The 17,761-nt window shown below is 42.6% G+C and overlaps 2 protein-coding genes across 5 annotated transcripts; one reads left to right on the plus strand and one right to left on the minus strand.

Annotated features, from left to right (window-relative positions):
* Nucleotides 1-7,464: 7,464 nt before the first annotated feature.
* On the plus strand, nucleotides 7,465-15,247 carry zgc:154093 (CRIB and BORG_CEP domain-containing protein). Of its 4 annotated transcripts, none has more exons than XM_026338866.2 (2): nucleotides 7,465-7,585; nucleotides 12,880-15,247. In XM_026338866.2, the coding sequence occupies exon 2, from the start codon at nucleotides 13,352-13,354 to the stop codon at nucleotides 14,291-14,293; it is 942 nt and encodes a 313-aa protein (XP_026194651.1). In that variant the 5' UTR covers nucleotides 7,465-7,585; nucleotides 12,880-13,351; the 3' UTR covers nucleotides 14,294-15,247. The 4 variants fall into 4 exon arrangements, with proteins under 4 accessions (XP_026194651.1, XP_026194667.1, XP_026194661.1 ...); XM_026338882.2 differs by having other exon boundaries at nucleotides 7,465-7,581; XM_026338876.2 differs by lacking the exon at nucleotides 7,465-7,585 and adding an exon at nucleotides 8,184-8,444.
* A 161-nt stretch (nucleotides 15,248-15,408) lies between these two features.
* On the minus strand, nucleotides 15,409-16,846 carry LOC117152948 (GRIP1-associated protein 1-like). The gene has a single exon (XM_033326317.1). The coding sequence runs from the start codon at nucleotides 16,740-16,742 to the stop codon at nucleotides 15,462-15,464; it is 1,281 nt and encodes a 426-aa protein (XP_033182208.1). The 5' UTR covers nucleotides 16,743-16,846; the 3' UTR covers nucleotides 15,409-15,461.
* Between the last annotated feature and the right edge of the window lie 915 nt (nucleotides 16,847-17,761).

The raw sequence follows: 17,761 nt of genomic DNA on the forward strand, positions 1-17,761 counted from the left end.
GGGGGTGGGATTCATCAGAGCATGCTCGGTGCACCCGAGATCACATTATCTGTGCTGCTAGAGTTTTACTCACACAACTGTAAAAACTAAAAACCTCCTCTTGTTGAGAGCAGAGCGATCTCTATTTTCTATTTTGTTTTTGTTTGGTGATACAGTTAGTTTTTCAGACAGAAACAGGTTTTTAGTCCAGTTTTTATTTGTGTCCTATTCAGTGAAACGTCTTGATGACATCTTGTACAGCTAGTCATTGATTTCCAGTTGATGAAACCTTTAATGATCCTAATACAGTGATGTCATCAGATAATTTCTCACCAACGTAAGCATGGTAAACATTATACCGCACTTCTAGTGGGCATGAGCTGCAGAGCACGTCAATATGGTGAAGTGTAAAAAAGCTTGTGTTTGTATGCACTAGTTAGTAACGTAGCTGTAGCTGAGAACATGCATTAACAGTGTCTGATTTCACCTCTGTCTCTGAGTCATGCCTTTGAATCCAGACCTCATGCTGTATGTTTGTGGTGTCTCTGTGATGTGTTCATCCAGATGAAAGCGACATGAGGTGATGCAGCAGTCAGTCAGTCTTCATCGAGGTCAGCTTGGTGTGTCTTTCTGAGCTGGGATGTATCTGCTGGTTACAGCATCTCTACAGTCATGTTTCCTGTTGTCAATTGATTTGACATCTTCAGCTATGCTCTCTCTCTCTCTAATATTTTTTCGCTTGACTGCGTATTATTGTGCAATGCACTATATGACATCACAGTCACCATTTATAACACCCACAGTGCAGAAACCCCCTGGCACAGCGGACACACTGCAAACCACAGCTATTTAGAAAGATATAACAGTTTACCAGAACATCTGACTGTTCAGTTGTCATTGATAATATTATTGACATAAGGAGCTGGAAAACAAAGCTGGGAAAACCTTTTGTATTCACAAATCACTGGCATGTGAATTTAAAGGCTCTAACTCACCTGCCTCGGCCTCAGCCTGTGATTCACCGCCCTGCAGTTTAATAAACTCAGGGCAGCAGTTTCAAAGGATGTCAACAGTGAGGATGTCATCCTCCGTTCCCACAGACTCCAACATTAACATCTTAACTTCCTGTTGTGCACCAAACCAATCCACAGGACAAATTTAAGACTGACCATGGCTGGTCTATTCCCAAACACATGCTTACTCAACCAGAAACACACACACACACACACACACATTCTTCAGGACTGGAGTAAACATTGGCACTGGATTTTGGACTTGTCTCTCTTGAGTGTTGCTTAATAGCGGAGCCAAACACTTTCACAAACACTTTAGCGTGCACATAAACATCGACCGCTCCTCTTGCCCGATGTTTTACTGAGATAAACTCTAGTGAGAGTTTTCAGTTTGTCACTTGCCAAGTTTTCCGCTGTCGTCTGTGATCTCACACACGAAAACACCTTAACCCTGCTGGGAGCTTTCCAGTGTCAGCGAAGCATGAGTTGCTTGTTTGTTTGTCTTAATGTTCGGCTATTAAGGTTCCCAGGTCTCGTATGTCAGTCGCTCTCACATATGTTTGTTGTGAAAACCATACCACTCTCCCTATAGCCCCTATTAAGATAGAACAAATTGACCTTTACTCCTAAAATACGTCTTAAAGGAAGAGCTCAACACTTTGGAAAATACATTTATAAGCTCTCTTTCAGAGAGTTGGATGACAAAGGCGTCCGCCCGGCTGCTTCCCTTCCTCTCTTTCTCCTGCTGTTGTCTATTTCTGTGTGATTGTTCCAGGCGGGCAGGGACTCTGACCCTCCGGACGACCCCCGAGCCCTGACACAGAGGAGGAGGAGGAGTGGGGGGAGAGGAAAGAGAGGGAGGAACGCAGTGAGGCCAGGGGAGAGGAGGAGAGGATTGTGGGAACGGAAGGAGGCCAGAGAGGCGGGAGGATCAGCTGTGGATGTTGGAGGACGAGGAGGGTGAGAGAGGGAATGGATTCAGATCTAAAGATGGAGGTGAGATGAAAGTTTACACCTCAACACATTAAACAGCATTGAACTTCACATGTTTTCACGGTTTGAATGAGCTGCAGCTTCTTTTCCAGGTTGTCTCTCTTTAACTTTCTTTCTCCAGTCTAAAACCATCCACGTTCTCTCTCTGGTCAGAATCATGTGCAGACATGTTTCTGTTCACCTCTGAATTCATCCTGCTGCTGCCATCACGACTTAAATCACCAGTAAAGATCAGTGAACCTGTTCCAGAAGCAGCCACACGAGCTCAAGCCACGACACCACGTCCACCATGTTTCTCAGATGAGCTTGTTTTGAATCGTGAGCAGAAGCTTTTGTCCTCCACATTTTGTCCTTCCCATCACTTTGCTAGAGGTTCATCTTGGTCTCATCAGTCTGTAACGCTGTCCAGACATTTTATGACTCATCTCTGTACAGCCTGGTTTTCTGATTATTGTACATACGTCTTCGATTCTTGTGGTGTGGCCTCTGTATTTCTGCTCACAGGGCCTTCACCAGGCTGTTGTTTTTATTCACAGCTCCCACGATGCTCCTTTCATCAGCTGTTGTTGTTTTGTGTATGTTGCTCAGTACACCAGAGGGTTCTTTCTTTCTTTCCATATTGTGCTCAGTGTTTGTGCAGGAGTCATTTAGAGGTTAGAAGAAACCCCTCAGTCTCATGTTCAAATACTTTTACTCACTTCAGATTTAAGTGATCATGTTTATGTTTCATATTTTTTTATATATCTAATGGAAAAACTAATGAATTGGCCCCCGATCCAACACTTCTATAGACACGTCTGTATCTACTAACAGTGTTTGTCTACGTGTGTGAACGTGTGAAGCTTTCTTGTTAATAATATTTTGAGACTCAACGCGACACATTTACGGTCTTATGTGTTATTTTGCCTCTGCTCCTCTTACATCATTCAGTGTTTTGCTTTCCACTGTTCGGCTCACTGAACTGCATATAAACCACTCTAACTTCCCCCCGGGGGTTAAATTGAAAGCCGTGAAAGCTGAGATTGTTGGTTAATTTTATCCATGTCGCCAAAAAAAACAATTGTTGCACAAGTTGAGACTTGTTTGTGGGTGATGATTTATTTTTAATCTTGAACAATTTCCAATCTAGTCGGACATCAAAGAAACTTTAACTAGAAGTTCCTGATCTACAGAAGATGTTATTTTTATATCTAAGTAAGTAAACAAACGTTATTATTATAATAGACTATTATATATACTTTATATACTATCATCATTGCTATATGCATCACATTTCTTGACAATCGTTATAATAGTTACTTAAGTACATTTTGAAGTACTTGTACTTTACTTGAGTATTAATATTTTATGTGACTTTTGCATCACTACTTTAATTTAAAGGGAAATGTGGTACTTTTACATCCACTGATGTGTATTTGTGTATTGACCTCCTGTCAGCTCCACAGATCATTGTCTCCATATTTTTCACCATTGAGAGTTTGTCTGAATATTTTAGTGCTTTGTACTTTTTTACACAGGTAGTTGTACTTTTCCTCAAGTATTACAATTGTGTACTTCTTCCAACTGTGTCTCTTGAGATTTTTCACTTAAATTCACAATTTACAACAAACACTTGTTAATTAAACCATGAGATGTGTTTGTAACCGTGTTTATTCTTTCACCAACATTCATATGACTCCTTTTCACTGTTACTGCGGCTGAACCTCTGGTGACACATGAAAACCACTTTTCTTCCTCGTTAAAGTCGTTTTCTCACCAAATGCCCTCTTTTCTCTTTTCCTCTGTGGCTGTTGTTGTTATTCGCGAGTCTCTGTGCACAAACCCGAGCTGTAAATACCAACAGAATTCTTGTTAAAACTTCCCTCTTCTCCTTTCCGGATGGGACTTTTCCCACTTTCTACATTTCCTTTTTTGTCTTTTCCTCTGTGGTCCTGCAGCCGATCCCCCCCCCCCGAGGATCAGCAGTTTGCTTTAATCAGAGCAAACTAAATGGAAACACATGGGGACTCTCAGATTGCCAGAATTCCTGAGGTGACTTTGTGTCTCAGTGGCTCAGTGTCGCACTTTCACTGCTCCGAAATGGGAATTTAACTCAGGCTCAGCAGGAACCACTGTGAGTTGAGTGTTAGTGGGTCAGGAGGTAAAAATATTTTAACGTGACTCTGACAGTGATTTCAGGATTTGTTTTGATGCACTTTAAGCAGCTAATTCAGGTAAAGAACAGACGTAGTGACTCTCATAGCAGCTGGATCGTCGCCCTCCAAGAGGGACACAGGGGTTCAATCCCAGCTGTGGCCTACCTCGTCCCCATTACATGCTAGTAGCTTCAAATCTAAACTCAAATTGTTGAGAGCATTTAAAAAAAATCAGTGTTCACTCCATAATTAATTAAATACTTATTAATAGCTACGTATATTAAATAGTTATGTGTTTTATTTTTTTAGTAGTGAAGATGTAATGTTTTAAAAGCTAAATCTGAACTATACTGAAATGTCTTCATGCTGTAGTGAAATGTGACGTTGTACTTTATTGAAAGTCAGAAAAATAAGTCAGAACCAAAAGGGGTTCTTCGGAGTAATAGAGGAGCCATTTTTGGTTCCACAGAGAACCCTTTACAACATTGTTCCTTGCAGAACCATGTCTGTTAGTGAGAATAACCTGCAAAAATAGTTCTTCCACTTTTTCTGCAGTAATCTGGAACCATTTCTTCTTGGGGAATTTCAAAATAAAATACAAGCTATAACAAAGAATATGATTTGTATACACACAGATGAACGGTACAAACACGGTACAAACTTTACGCCTTTTTAAAAAAGTTAAACATAACATTAACAGAATTGTACACATTCACAACGTGCACCTACAGTAGTCAAAGGTTAATTACAGTTGGAAAAAGCAACCTATGAATAAAAAACATGTAATTTAATAGACGAATACAGAGAGATGAAACTGTGTCTGCATCAATACAGTATTTATTTTTGTTGGTCTTCTTGTTTTTTTAAACTAACAGTGAAGATGATGCCATAAAATAAGAATTAAGAAACTTGTAATATTTGAAAGAACTACAAATAATAATTCATAAGTACGATTGTTTGTCTGGGAAAACGGCTTCAGTGATGAGTTGGAAGATGCAGATACAGACTATTACACATATGATGTCATAATGTGAATAATAGTCACACAGTGGGAAATTCAAAGAGGTTATTAAGGTTTGGATCAGTAAGTATAACCAGACTTTCTGTGGAAGAGACTGGAAATGACTCAGCTGCGTCACTTTTGCTTCATCCTGACTCTTATTGTGAAATCTCCAAGATTTTATGTCTCACTGGGACAGACTAATTCCACCTGGTGGAGCGGGCCTGTTGCATAATAACAGCTCCGACTGCCAGTGTCAGTTTACAGGACCAACGTGGTGGCGTGTTACAAAGGAGGGGGCGAATATGATCGTTCTGCTCTTCTGACAACCTGAACAGAACAGTTCTAGAAACACTGACTTTCTATGAAACTAGTTTTCTCCACTCATGTTTGTTTTGTTCTTACACAGCTTGGAATGACCTCACATGCAACCTCCACCCCCCACTTTGTCTGGGGGGGAGTTGGAGAAACACCAGCCTCACTGGGGGTCGCAGCATGGGACGGCAGCCTGGGGGGGCTGAGGCCTCATCACAGGGCGTGGTGGAAAGAGTGAGAGACAGATAGGATTCTGGTCTTGTGTGGACCCACCTCATGCTGCACTTGATTTACTGTGTATGTGTGTGTGTGTGTGTTTGTGTGTGTGTGTGTGTGTGTGTGTCAGTCCCTACACTGTGATATAACCACATCTTTCAGAGACTGGGTCTAATTCTCTGCTTATCTAGTTCACACATTCCACTCGGCTTCAAACACTGTAGCACTTAATCTGTTAACACTGAGCGTGAGAGTGTGTGTGTGTGTGTGTGTGTGTGTGTGTGTGTGTGTGTGTGTGTGTGTTCTCTCCGTGTTTGTCTTATTTTAAGAAAGTCCACTGGAAACTGAGATTCAACTTTCACATGCACTGTAAAAGGTTGAAGAGCCACCTTCCCACGCGCGCCTGACTTTTCTCCCTTCTCCATGCACTTTGGATAAAGGTGAACTTGAGACTCTCTGAAACCCAAAACCCAGAACAGGACATCTCAGGTTGATTGGAGGCCTGCACAACGCTGCTTCAGCAAATAAAGCTACCGTCTGTCTGTGGAGACGAGCATAAAGCACACACACGCAGACCAGTGGGCGATTAAAGGGGAGAGTGGGTTTAATTTGCCCTGCAGGAATCCCACAGGAGCTGTAAACAAGATGTGTCTGCAGCCTGAACTAAGAAGAGCGAGCGTCTGCATTCTCCACTTGTTAAATCCTCATTACCTCGATGTAATTATGCTCAGTGCCAAGCAGTGTGACTCCAAACTTTATGCCCCAGCAGGTCTCCACTGAGCCAGCAGTAAAACTGGTGAAGGCCCATTTAAACTTCTAATTGTTCCTCGTAGAGAGATTTTTAAGAAGTCTGTGGAGAAATCATGGTAGATGGATTTGATTTGACCTTAGCCTTCTTCATTTACTAAACTAAACTGTGTTGCAGACCCACTTCACAGTTAACACAGCTCATTGAGAGCGGTTTGGCTGCTGCACTGTGGTTTCTGTTTGCTGCTAATCAAATTAGAGAACAGAGCCTTCATCACCTCCACACCTTCTGTCACAGCCAGACCCACAGATAAGACGCTCACTAATTGGCTGGTGGAGGTGGACAGAAACTTGTCCAGTTTCACTTGCAGCAGCAGAGAAACGAAACCTTTCTGAATGGACCACATCTGACAGACAGAACCTGGGATGTTATTTCTCATCCTTTAACCCTTTATGGCTTCACACCTGTTGATCAAAGGAGGTGTTAAAACCATCACCGGCTTCTCAGCATGAAGCCATTTCATGGCGAGTTTGATCAAAAACCTTGTCTCACTTTCTTACACAGGCCACTTCTTAATGATCTTTATCCTGGAGTCTGTCAAACCTGAGGATCGATTAACTAATACCGGAAGCTGTGGATATTTAACTTCAAAATAAAACCACCTCGTTTGTGTGTGTTGAATTAACTATTAAGATCTTTACTTATAAAAATACGTATAAGACGACGTTTTATTCTCTATTATAAATGTGGTAGCCTGCCAGCATGACGTTAACGCACAATTCAGCGTTTACAAAGCGCAGTGCCCTTTTTCCTGGTTGTTAATGTGTAAATTGTTCATGTTCGTGTTGCGTTGAAGAGGTGGAAATCTGAAGGTTTAGTTTAATACATTTCTGTACTAAATTTGTGGTTTGGTTCTGCTCCAACCCAAACTGAGATTGAGCAGGTGTTCAGATTTGAGCATCTTAATGTGAAACTAACCGGACGCACGTTGCTCTCACTCCAGGTGATTTTACGCACAGAGGCCGACACCCCCCCCCCCCCCTCCTCTGGTTCCTCCGTGCAGAGCGCTCCAGACGCAGAAACAACCCTCCCGCACTGAACTGGAGCTGGGAGTCGGTGGATTGTAGAAACCAAACACGAGTGATTTATTTCTGTGAAGATGACGGAGCGACGCCTCGTTCTGTAGGTAAATAGAAAAAACTAAAACCAAACTGTTCATTCTGAGGGGCTTTGTGGGACTTTGTTCACGGCTTTAAATGTGGTCGGTGGCCGCCGCCTACCTGTTGAATAGATCTATTGTTTGCTTTTATGTGAATAACAACACGAGAAAATAAAACTGAGCAGTGAAACATTTTATTTGTTAACACAGAAAACGAGGGTCCACATGTGTTGGGTTCAGCGTGCGTAATGTGCGCAGTTTGTCTTGGAACTAGAAAGAGTGGAGATAAAAAACGAAATATTCTATAACAGAGAGTGAACTATTCTATTCTATTTTATGATTTCATGTAGCTCTAACATTAAAGTGACGTGTAAGACGATGTTGGCCACATTAATCTTCTCCTACAGCCTTCATCAGAAGGTGTGTTTGATCATCGGGCACCAACTCACCCAGTCCGCGTTAAGATGATCTAATTGATCAGTTTTCATTCACATTTTATCATTTAGAACATTAAACAGCCTGTTTCCACATAAAAGTCGTATCAGGAATACGTAGTTCTAAAAAAGGAAACAGGGAAATTTATATTAATGCAAAAGACAGAAAAACACATCAAATACAAAATCCACAAAATACAAATGATGATGATCTAATTTCTAAGAAGATTAAACGTTCTGTAACTCAGATCAGTCGGATATGGAGCTCTCTGTGCGAAATTTCCCAAAAAGGGAGGGCGAATCAGTGGTGAGGAAATATTACACAACATTAAAACGTAACGGGTGACTCAGATTGGGTCCGTGTTGGTGAGTTACTGCTACCTGGACCTCTCCAGAAATAAACTCAACACAGGAGCAGCACTCAGGCACCGCGGTGCTCCTCCTGGCACAGCGTGAGTACTTTACAGCTGCACACGTATGGACATTTCTTATTTTTACTGTAGAACTGCTTCCACAAAATAAGGCTTTGTGTTTACATGAAGAAGATGTGAGCAGGTTTGTCACAGAGTCAGTTCTGAGCGTCAGAGCAGCTTTCGCTCACATTAGTCCGACTGGAAATAGCTGTCTGCGGATTAGACTGAAAAGAAATAGGTTTGTTCTACTGGTACCACTCGGTCAACTGGTGAGAAAGTCCTCAAGAGGGCAGGGATGATCTCAGAGGCTGGACTTACATAACAGACACAGGGAGAGACGGAGGGAGTTAACCACTTCAGTTTGGCTTTCATCGCTAATCTTTGCGCTTCAGATTAGAACCAGAAGTGGCCAGGCGGTTTTGTTTAGCTGTTGATTAGTTTTCATATTGTCCTTAGATAAAAGAGGGAGAAATACAACGATCTGTTTTTACTTTAAAGTAGAAAAACATTTTATTACGCTGTTAGAGATGAATCGCTGCTTCCGATTGCCTCACCACATGTTTATGCGAAAATGACTTCATGGTGAATAGTGTTGAGTCTGAGCTGAGGAAAACTGACTCACTCTGGTGAAACCTCACAGCCGTATCAACTTCATAGCAGACGAAATCAGCTTTACTTTATCGTAAAAAACAAACGGATTAGCAGACCAGCAGAATGCTCTCTGTCAACAGTCGCCTGCTGTGCGCAATTACGCATGATGCAACAGAGCGCGGAGCATACCGCAATGAAAGGAGCCGTGCCGTCGTGCGCTCGGCGTGTTTGCTTATCTGTGTTTGTCCAAGAAGATGACAGGGATCACGGGTGGCTCACTGTCCAGGTTTAGTGGAGCCAGACACCAAATGGAGCCTGACAGCAGAAACAGATGTCAGATCAGCCTGCGCTGTGGCTCGTTGCATCATCAGCAGTGTCCCAAATCCCTCCAGCTTCCAGGAAAGGTGATGCATAGAGGAAGGAAAGAGCAACTGTTGGAAGCATTTCCTCCCCTTTAGATCAGCCTGTAATTTAACTAGGAGCAAAATATTGGAATTGTTGGAAAGTGAGACTGTTTTGTTTGTTCCAGTTTGAGGTTTCAGATTTGCTTTTAATGTTGAAGTGAGTTACTTATATGTTCATGGGTGGGACTACAGGGATCTCAGTACAGATTATGGTATTATCGTGCAGACCTAAGGTCTGTGAAGGTTCTCAGTCATCCGGGTCATGTTTATCCTGAAAAATGCTGTTCAGTGGCAACTGGACTCTTTAAGTCCTAATGACTGTAAATCATGCCTCATTGAAACCGGAAAGCTTCAGCAGGGCTACATACTGTCCACATGTTAGGGTAAGAGGATGGTAAAGGCTTTATATCCATTAGTAATTACTTTTTGGAGTGTGATAATGTCTTCAATTTAGCTTGTTTTCCACAATTGAAGGCAGTAAATAAATGTCATGAATTTGGCTTCGGTTCACCTGTTTGTATTTAAACTGAGTGACTGCACAAAAACCCACAAAGTAGACGACTAGACTGGAGACTGAACCTGAGCTCTGAGTCCTCACTTGTAAGTCGCTCTGGATAAAAGCGTAAATAACTAAATGTAAACAAGTGTGTTTCAGTTTAAGTGACTCTACATTGAATCTCCTCACTAATGTCTTTAAAGGGCAACTTCATCTATTTTCAACTTGCTTCTTGTGCTTGTTTCATTATTTCATATCAATTCATCTGGGGGGGATGTGAAGGCTCGGGTCAATCCAGACTACAGCATCAGTGGTCTGAGTCACCAGCTGGAAGCATGGAGCTACCTTCATACACGTTCTCCCCAAACTAGAACAACAAGGCGCAGAAAATATGTGAAGTGGCCCTTTAAAGTCCATCTAATTCACTCTTACGATTCATTTTACGGGAACCTGCTGTAGCTCTCCAATATCATTAGAGTCTGTATAATATCTGAGTCACGAGAGAAGAAAAAACAGGGGAAGTTTTGTAGACAGGAGAAAGGGGATGAAGGCGTTTATGACTTTATTCTCCTTATTCACTGATGAGGAGGGAACCGGCATCCCACCTGCTCTGAGTCAGCTCCAATTCAAAATGAGACAGAAACAATTTAACAGGCATTAAAATATCAAGCCCCCCCTCCTGAACTGGACCTGTCTGCTTCTGCTCTGCACTAATATCACATTCATGTGTTTTTGCATTGTTGTGGTCATACTGTTTTAACAGCACACATCCTCCCTTCAGTGTGGTTTGTTAACACAGCTATTGGATTCATTTGTTCCACTGTTATAAATATAGATGTCTTTCTTTGTGTTAAAATGAGAGCTGACAAGTTAATATCCCATTAGTTATGACTCTCAGTAGCTTAAATTAGCCCGAGCTGTTAAACATCTTTAATAAATCTGTGGTTCACATGTTCTTAAAGTCACACAGAGACATTTGTTATGCTGTGTTCTTTCCTCTCTGTGGCTAAAGGACGTCTTTGGTTGGTGGGGAGGGAGAAAAAAGAGGATAAATCAAGTTTTTCCTCATTTAAAAAGCACATTTTGTTCTTTTTGCTCTTGTCTTGGTGGATTACAGAAGACAAACGCTGAGAGGGAATCCGTCGATTCCTAATTGGAGTCAGAGTCTACAAACCATTTTCTATTTTTGAGCCACAAAAAGACAGAAACCATTTTAATCTTCTGTCCAGTGGTGGAAACATGACTCGTGTACTATTTTATTAAGTTTAATTTCTCTGGCAGTCAAAGCTACTTTGCAGATTAAGATATAAAGACACAGTTTTAATGGTTAATGGCGTTCAACCATTTGTAGTGATTTTTGTGTCTATTCATAGCTGTCATGTGCCTTTATTGTCATTTTGTGTCTTTTGACTGAGATCTGCTGTATTATTAACAATCTCTCTCATGACCACACCGTGTCAGACAGGTCTGTTCATTCAAGCACTAGAATCACAACTTGCACAAAAACCTACTAAACTACACGTAGAAGCACCAAATTTAATTCTTGACTCGATTTGAATTAATAAGTGCTCCACTAAGAAACTTCTCAACATCAATCTGACTGTATTTTAAATGTAATGGAGGGAAAAGTACAAATTTTCTCTCTGAACTGTAGAAAATGACAAAAATACGCGTCTCAAACTGAGTAGTTGAGTAAATGTACTTAGTTACTTTCCCCCTCAGGACACTTCCTGTTTGAATATTTAAATGATCACATGTTGAAGTATCAGAAATTCTGGAACTATGATTTTATGTAAGCAAACAACTAATTTGAGCTCAGTTTAAACAGGAAATGTCGCCTTTTGTCCTGCACATCACTAAATCACTGTTAACTAGGAGACGATAATCCCTCTGTGATCTGTATTTTAAAGATTTATCTTATTTGCATTTAGTTTCTGTGTGTTATGTTACTATTTGATTTTTTTTCTTTTAATAATATATAAATGTTGTAATAATTAACTGTGTACTGTGAAGCAGTCTGAAGTATTTTAGTAGTGTAACTGTTTAGTTTTTGTGTTTTTTATCGTTACACTAAAACACAAGTAGGAAAACTTGAAATCAGTGGGATGAATTTCTGGTGAAGTCTACATGCTGCCACACGGAAACACGGTTTCCAGAGAACTCCTCGTGAAGGGAGGAGCTGCAAAATTTATCAACTCCAGTTAAGAGGAAAACAGCTTTTTTGCTGCTGCTGTTTGTTCACTAATACAGTGATAAACCTCACTCATAGTAACCTAGATGTGACCTCGGTGTGAACGTTCACAGGAGCAGTTCAGATGCCATCGTGATGATTATGATTTAAGACGTTTATTCTGTCATTTTTCAGCAGGGATGCAGCACAGACCTCTCCTCTGCTGAAAAATGATGGTCTTCAGTGTCACCTCTTTTAAATTATCAAATCCTTCTCCTCCAACCTTTCCGAACCTCGTGTGAAGGCACTGATTGTCTTCTTAAAATCCAATCTTGACACCAAACCCTCTGAACTCAGAACATAAAACGGTTTCTTGTCTTTGTGTAGGATGGTGATGGGATCACAAGGTCACCGAGCCCTCAGGCGTGACCTGCGTGTCATCCCATAATTCAGAGTGTTTGTCTCAGGAAAGAGAACTTCAGATTGTTTTTCACTAACAGCCGGCCGCCACACAAGACGAGGAGTCGCGAGCCTGACGCCTCTGAAACCCTATCAGTGCAGTAATTTGAGTCTCTGCTCACTAAACTGAGGGGTCTTTCTGAGGGAGACCCCCCTTTTAGCAAACGCTCGGGATTCTTGGAGTGTTTTTCTCAAATGTCCTCAGGCTCAGTGAAATGTTGTAAATCTCCACCCGCCTCCATTCCTGCCTCCTCCCTTCCTACTCACCCCATCTATCTCCCCTTGCTTTTCCTCCCTCCTTCTTCATCTCTTTTAACCTCTCTGACTCCTTTTTCCTCTTGTTTCTCCTCACAGATCTGCAGTGTTTTAACGTCACATTCCTCAAGTTTCTGAAGACGTCGGAGGACTGACCCAGCATCAGACAGCGAGTCCTCCAGAGACCATATTCTTCATTGACAAAGACAAGAGTTCTGAAGAGAGGAGGCCCCAGTGTTTGCTTGGATATGGCTTCTCTGTGTGTGAGAGAAAGGCACAGGGAGCTGATCTGAGGTCAAGTCCTTCCTCCTCTCCCCCAGAGTCACATGTCAGTGTGAGGCTCAACCCCCGGGGTTGCTATCGCTACACTGACCGACCTAAATACTTGTATACTCACTTGGAAAAGCAGCACAGACTGGATCGCTCAGCTGGGAGTGGATAGAGTCAAGAGAGCTTTTTGTCAAGTGTGTTTGCTTTGTGAGCTGTTGGTCGAGTTTCTCCTGCTGGTTTTAATCACCCTGAGAACCTGCACCGACTGGAGCTTTATCTCTCTGAATCACCTCCCTTCAAGATGCCGGCAAAGACGCCAATATACTTAAAAACTACAACTCCCAAGAAGGGGAAGAAGCTGAAGCTGCGTGACGTCCTCTCAGGTGACATGATCAGCCCCCCGCTGGGCGACGTGCGTCACAGTGCCCACGTAGGGCCCGAAGGCGAGGGCGACATGTTTGGAGACGTGGGATTCCTCCAGGGTAAGATGGACATGCTGCCGTCCCTGAGTCGAGCTCAGAACGGTCACGTGCGCTCGCACAGCGTGGAGAGACACGTGGACGACGGCTTCGCAACCAAAGAAGACTCACGCAGCTACGCCTACAACGGTTACCACTACCAGCACTCCTCCACCGGCCTGCTGAAGACCACCATCTCCATGCCAGTGTTCGTCGCCCATGAGCAGGCTCCACCCAAACCGCCACGCCTCCACCTGGACGACCCCTCCCCTCCCTCTCTGTCCTCCCAACATAACCACTTCCACCACCATCAGCCGCTGACGGAGACCAGCCACAAACAGGCCAACGGCTTCAGCCACACACTGAGCCACCGGCAGCAGCACCCGACGCTGTCGCTCTGTGAGAACGGCGTGGTGGGCCGCTTGGCGTCAGAGCCCTGCCGTGACGTCTCCCTCTCCCCCGCCATCCGCAGGCTCGTCCCCTCCTCTGGGTCCTTCTCTGAGGTCTCCTCTGAGGACTCCATGTCAGAAACCTGCGGGCCCCTGGATGTACGCCGGGGCCTCAGCCTGGACTCTGACGCCGGCCTGAGCAACGAGGATCTGAGGAGTGAACGCAGTGATTCTCCCTGCGCTGCTTTCCACCCGGCTGGTCTCACAGCCCCATCCAATGTGCCACGGTCAGACTCTATGGCGGGGTTAGACCTGGATCTGGGCCCTTCGATTCTGGAGGATGTCCTGAGTATCATGGACCGCTATAAGTCTTTGGACAACCGCTGTGAGCTGTGAATGCAGGAGAGATTAATGTGATGTACAGATATGTCCATACATGATTAAACACGTCCATAAAAACTCTGTGAAGAGAAGGAAGGAGAACAAGGGATGGAGGAGGAAAAATGGAGGGTGGAGAGTCTTTCTCAGGAAGACGTCATAGCAGAGTTTAAAGTTAATGAAAGACTTAAAGAGCTGAGAGGTATGTGGACACTTTGACAAGTGTTGGGACATTACTCCAACAGCCGAGGCAACAGGCTGGTCCTGAGGCGCCTTTCATCAAAACTGAACTCAGACTCAAACAGTTCAGCTGTCAGACAATGAGCAGACACCTCGTCCTGCAGCTTCACTCTACATTCCCCTTCTCTGTGGACACTTTATTTTCTGTTAATCTCACTTATGCTGAGAATTTTCTGTCCACTTTTCAGCGGGTTAATGGTTAACAGGTCGCCAGCAGAAGCAGATATAGATGTCTCCACTGACCTGGGAAAATCACCCTGTGTGAAGGATATGAAGCAGCAGCAGGAGTCACAGCTACTAATGATTAATTTCTTATATTTAGGGCCCACATTTGTGTAGTCACACAGATTCATGCTGTTCTGTTCTGCAGACTAAAAGGTTTCAGAATATTAAGAGCTGCTGTCGTTTACTGTCATGTTTCGGTGCCAGGTTAAATGTGAACTTTAATTTTACTGTTTGTGCTACAAATGAAGCTGAAATCGTGTCAAGCCGCCCTCTAGTGCTACTTTTAAGAACAGCAGCAGAAGAAGAAGCTGATTATTGTAGTGTAGACGCTTCACATGTAAAGAAAGTGCAGCTTTGTAGATAACTGAACCTTTAAAAACACTCCTCTTCCAGGTTTCATCTCCTCATATTCACTGTCTGCATTATCACAGTAGCCTATTATTCAAACGTCATTTATGATGTATGAATCATGTAAATGTATAAATAAAATGCTCCTATACATATGAACAATTCGTGGACAATTATTCACACACAAACTTAATCAGGAACTGAACAATGGGATTTTAAAACCACCTTGTGATGTGGTCACTAATCAGACGTAGTACAGTGAGTTATTATTTCATCTACAGCTCAGTCAGAGTAATCAAGCACAAATAATTGGAGTTAAAATAATTTAGTTTAAATTTATTTATTTTATTAGCAAACTTCGCAGCTTGAGGATTTAGATGTCACCTGATGCCATCTTATCATCTTCAAACTGCATCACCGGTGTGCCGCTGTCATCCGGAGGAAGACAGGCCTGTGATGTGTCATCTGCACAGGACGCTGGTGAGGCAGCGTCGTGAACTGGACCCAGTGGCTGCCAGTCGTCTGGGTAAAGCTCTGGTTGTTCCTCTTCAGCGTCTTGGACAGTTTGGGCCGTGTGAAGGACTTTTTTATTGATCCATGACTTTATTTTCTGTGGCGCAGGCCTTGAGATCTTGTGAAGGCGCAGATGAGTCCCTCTTAGTTCTGTCTTCAGCTGGTGCACCTCCAGAATCTTTTCATTCACCAGTTGGAGGAAACTGCTTTTCGTCTGCTCCAAGTGCTCAGTCGCTTCCTGTAGCTGCTCTCTGGTGTTTCTCAACTCGCTGTCGTTATCGAGGGTTTTCTGCAGACAGTTGAGCTGATGTTGAACGTTTTCGTCCATCTGCACGTTGTTGTCTATCGTGTCCTCGGTGAAATGCCGCTGACATGTCTCCAGTTCTTTGACTTTAGTCTTCAGACTGACACAGTCCAGCTCACCGGCCTTCAGTTTGTCAGCCACTTTGCTATTTCTGAGTTCCACCAGTGCATCCTCCAGCTTGGACTGCTGCTCTGTGATTTTATCCTGCAGGTGCTTGTTGATGACCATCAGCTCCCCGACTTTCAGAGCTGTGAGAGCGTGGGCTTCCTTTTCTCTGCACCAGTCAGTGGCCACAGTCAGATCTGGCCAACTCCTGGACCGACCTGTCCTCTGAGCCTGATCTGCCCTTTCTTTGCTCTTTGCTGCCTCTTTTTGCAGCTGTTGTTTCTCCTCCTTCCTCTCACACAGCTGCTTCTTTAGGTTTTCTAGCTCACGCTCGTAGACGTCTGCCTGCTTCTTCAATGCCATGTCTGATTTGGCCTTTTGCAGAGCCAGCCTCTCATCAAAGTCTGCTTGCAGGTGAAGCTCAGATGGGTTGTGTGCAGGTTTTGCATAATTTGAGCGCAGTTTCAGATGAAGTAGGGTTTTTTTGTGCAGTTTCTCTTTCAGCTTACTTCGGGAGCTCATCACTGCCATGTCCTGGTGGCACTTTCGTAATTTCTTCTTTACCTCCTGCTCGCTCTTGCGGGAGGCTTCCACCTGTATCCAGAGAGCCTCTGTTAATTGGTCTTTGATGAGAAGCTCCTGGTCAACGCTCTCACAGAATTCCTTAAAGCTCTCCTCCAGCCGGGTGAGCTCCAGCAGGATGCTCTGAATATCTTCCATGTGGACGTCCATTGTTTCCTCAACTCATCAGATTTAACTCTGCCCTGCAGCTGACTCCTGAGCAGCTAGACTAACGTTAGCTTCCTCGTTAGCTTGATGTCAGTGAACTTGGTCAGATTGTTTAAAAGAAAACAGAAAATCACAATAGGTTAAAAAAAAAAACATTTAAACATAAATAAAATATACGTTTTGTGTTTATATTTAAGTTTTTGTTAAATAGTTCAAATGTTCTACCACTAAGTAGTTAGATTTGTGTTTATTTTTAAAATTAATATGCAAATTAACAGATCCAATATTGATTTATATCTATTAGCTGAGTGTATTTATTTATCTATAGATAAATGGACCAATATTACATATACTGACTTTTTTCGTATTCACTTTAAAATAATCAACACATTACAAAAATTTAAATAGATATCTTTTATTAAGAGTTGGTAATGACCTTAACAATGTGGAAAACCAATTAGAATGTAGGATACAACCCCAGACATACATTAATATACATCTTTTCCACATCTACTGTATGTTTAGCTTCAATCCTGATGTAAAAAGGCCCCTGCAGAAGAAATGGTTTGGTGTCAGTAAAAACAAAGTAGAAAACAGTAGCAGAGGGAGTAAGGCATGAGATAAATGGTGTAACAATAAGGTAGATATGATTTTTAAAAAAAACAATAAGGTAGATATGATTAAAAAAACAAATTTTATTGATCCCTTTTGATAAATTGTTGCTGCACAGATGCATATAGATGGTGGTGGTATTATTGTGTTTCATTGTCTTGGGACACATGTTATGAGAAACAGCTACATGTAGAGGCCCATAGGGTGCATACACACACACACACACACACACGCACAAACACAATTATATATTAGAGTATATTTTGTCTTTTTCTATTTCCAATATAAAATTGATTTAATAGATAAAGTTTTCTCATCTAATTGTTCAGTATTTACATATTCTGTCAAATAAAAGCATGTATAATGTACAAGACAAATCTCCTGTTTCCTGAAAGACTTTAGACGTTTTC

This window comes from Anabas testudineus, chromosome 13 (genome assembly GCF_900324465.2).
Source record: "Anabas testudineus chromosome 13, fAnaTes1.2, whole genome shotgun sequence".
NCBI classification, from domain to species: Eukaryota; Metazoa; Chordata; class Actinopteri; order Anabantiformes; family Anabantidae; genus Anabas; species Anabas testudineus.

What these genes read in the sequence shown, in the direction of transcription:
- zgc:154093 (XM_026338866.2), top strand. Translation starts at nt 13,352, where the DNA reads ATGCCGGCAAAGACGCCAATATACTTAAAAACTACAACTCCCAAGAAG.
- LOC117152948 (XM_033326317.1), bottom strand. Translation starts at nt 16,742, where the DNA reads ATGGACGTCCACATGGAAGATATTCAGAGCATCCTGCTGGAGCTCACC.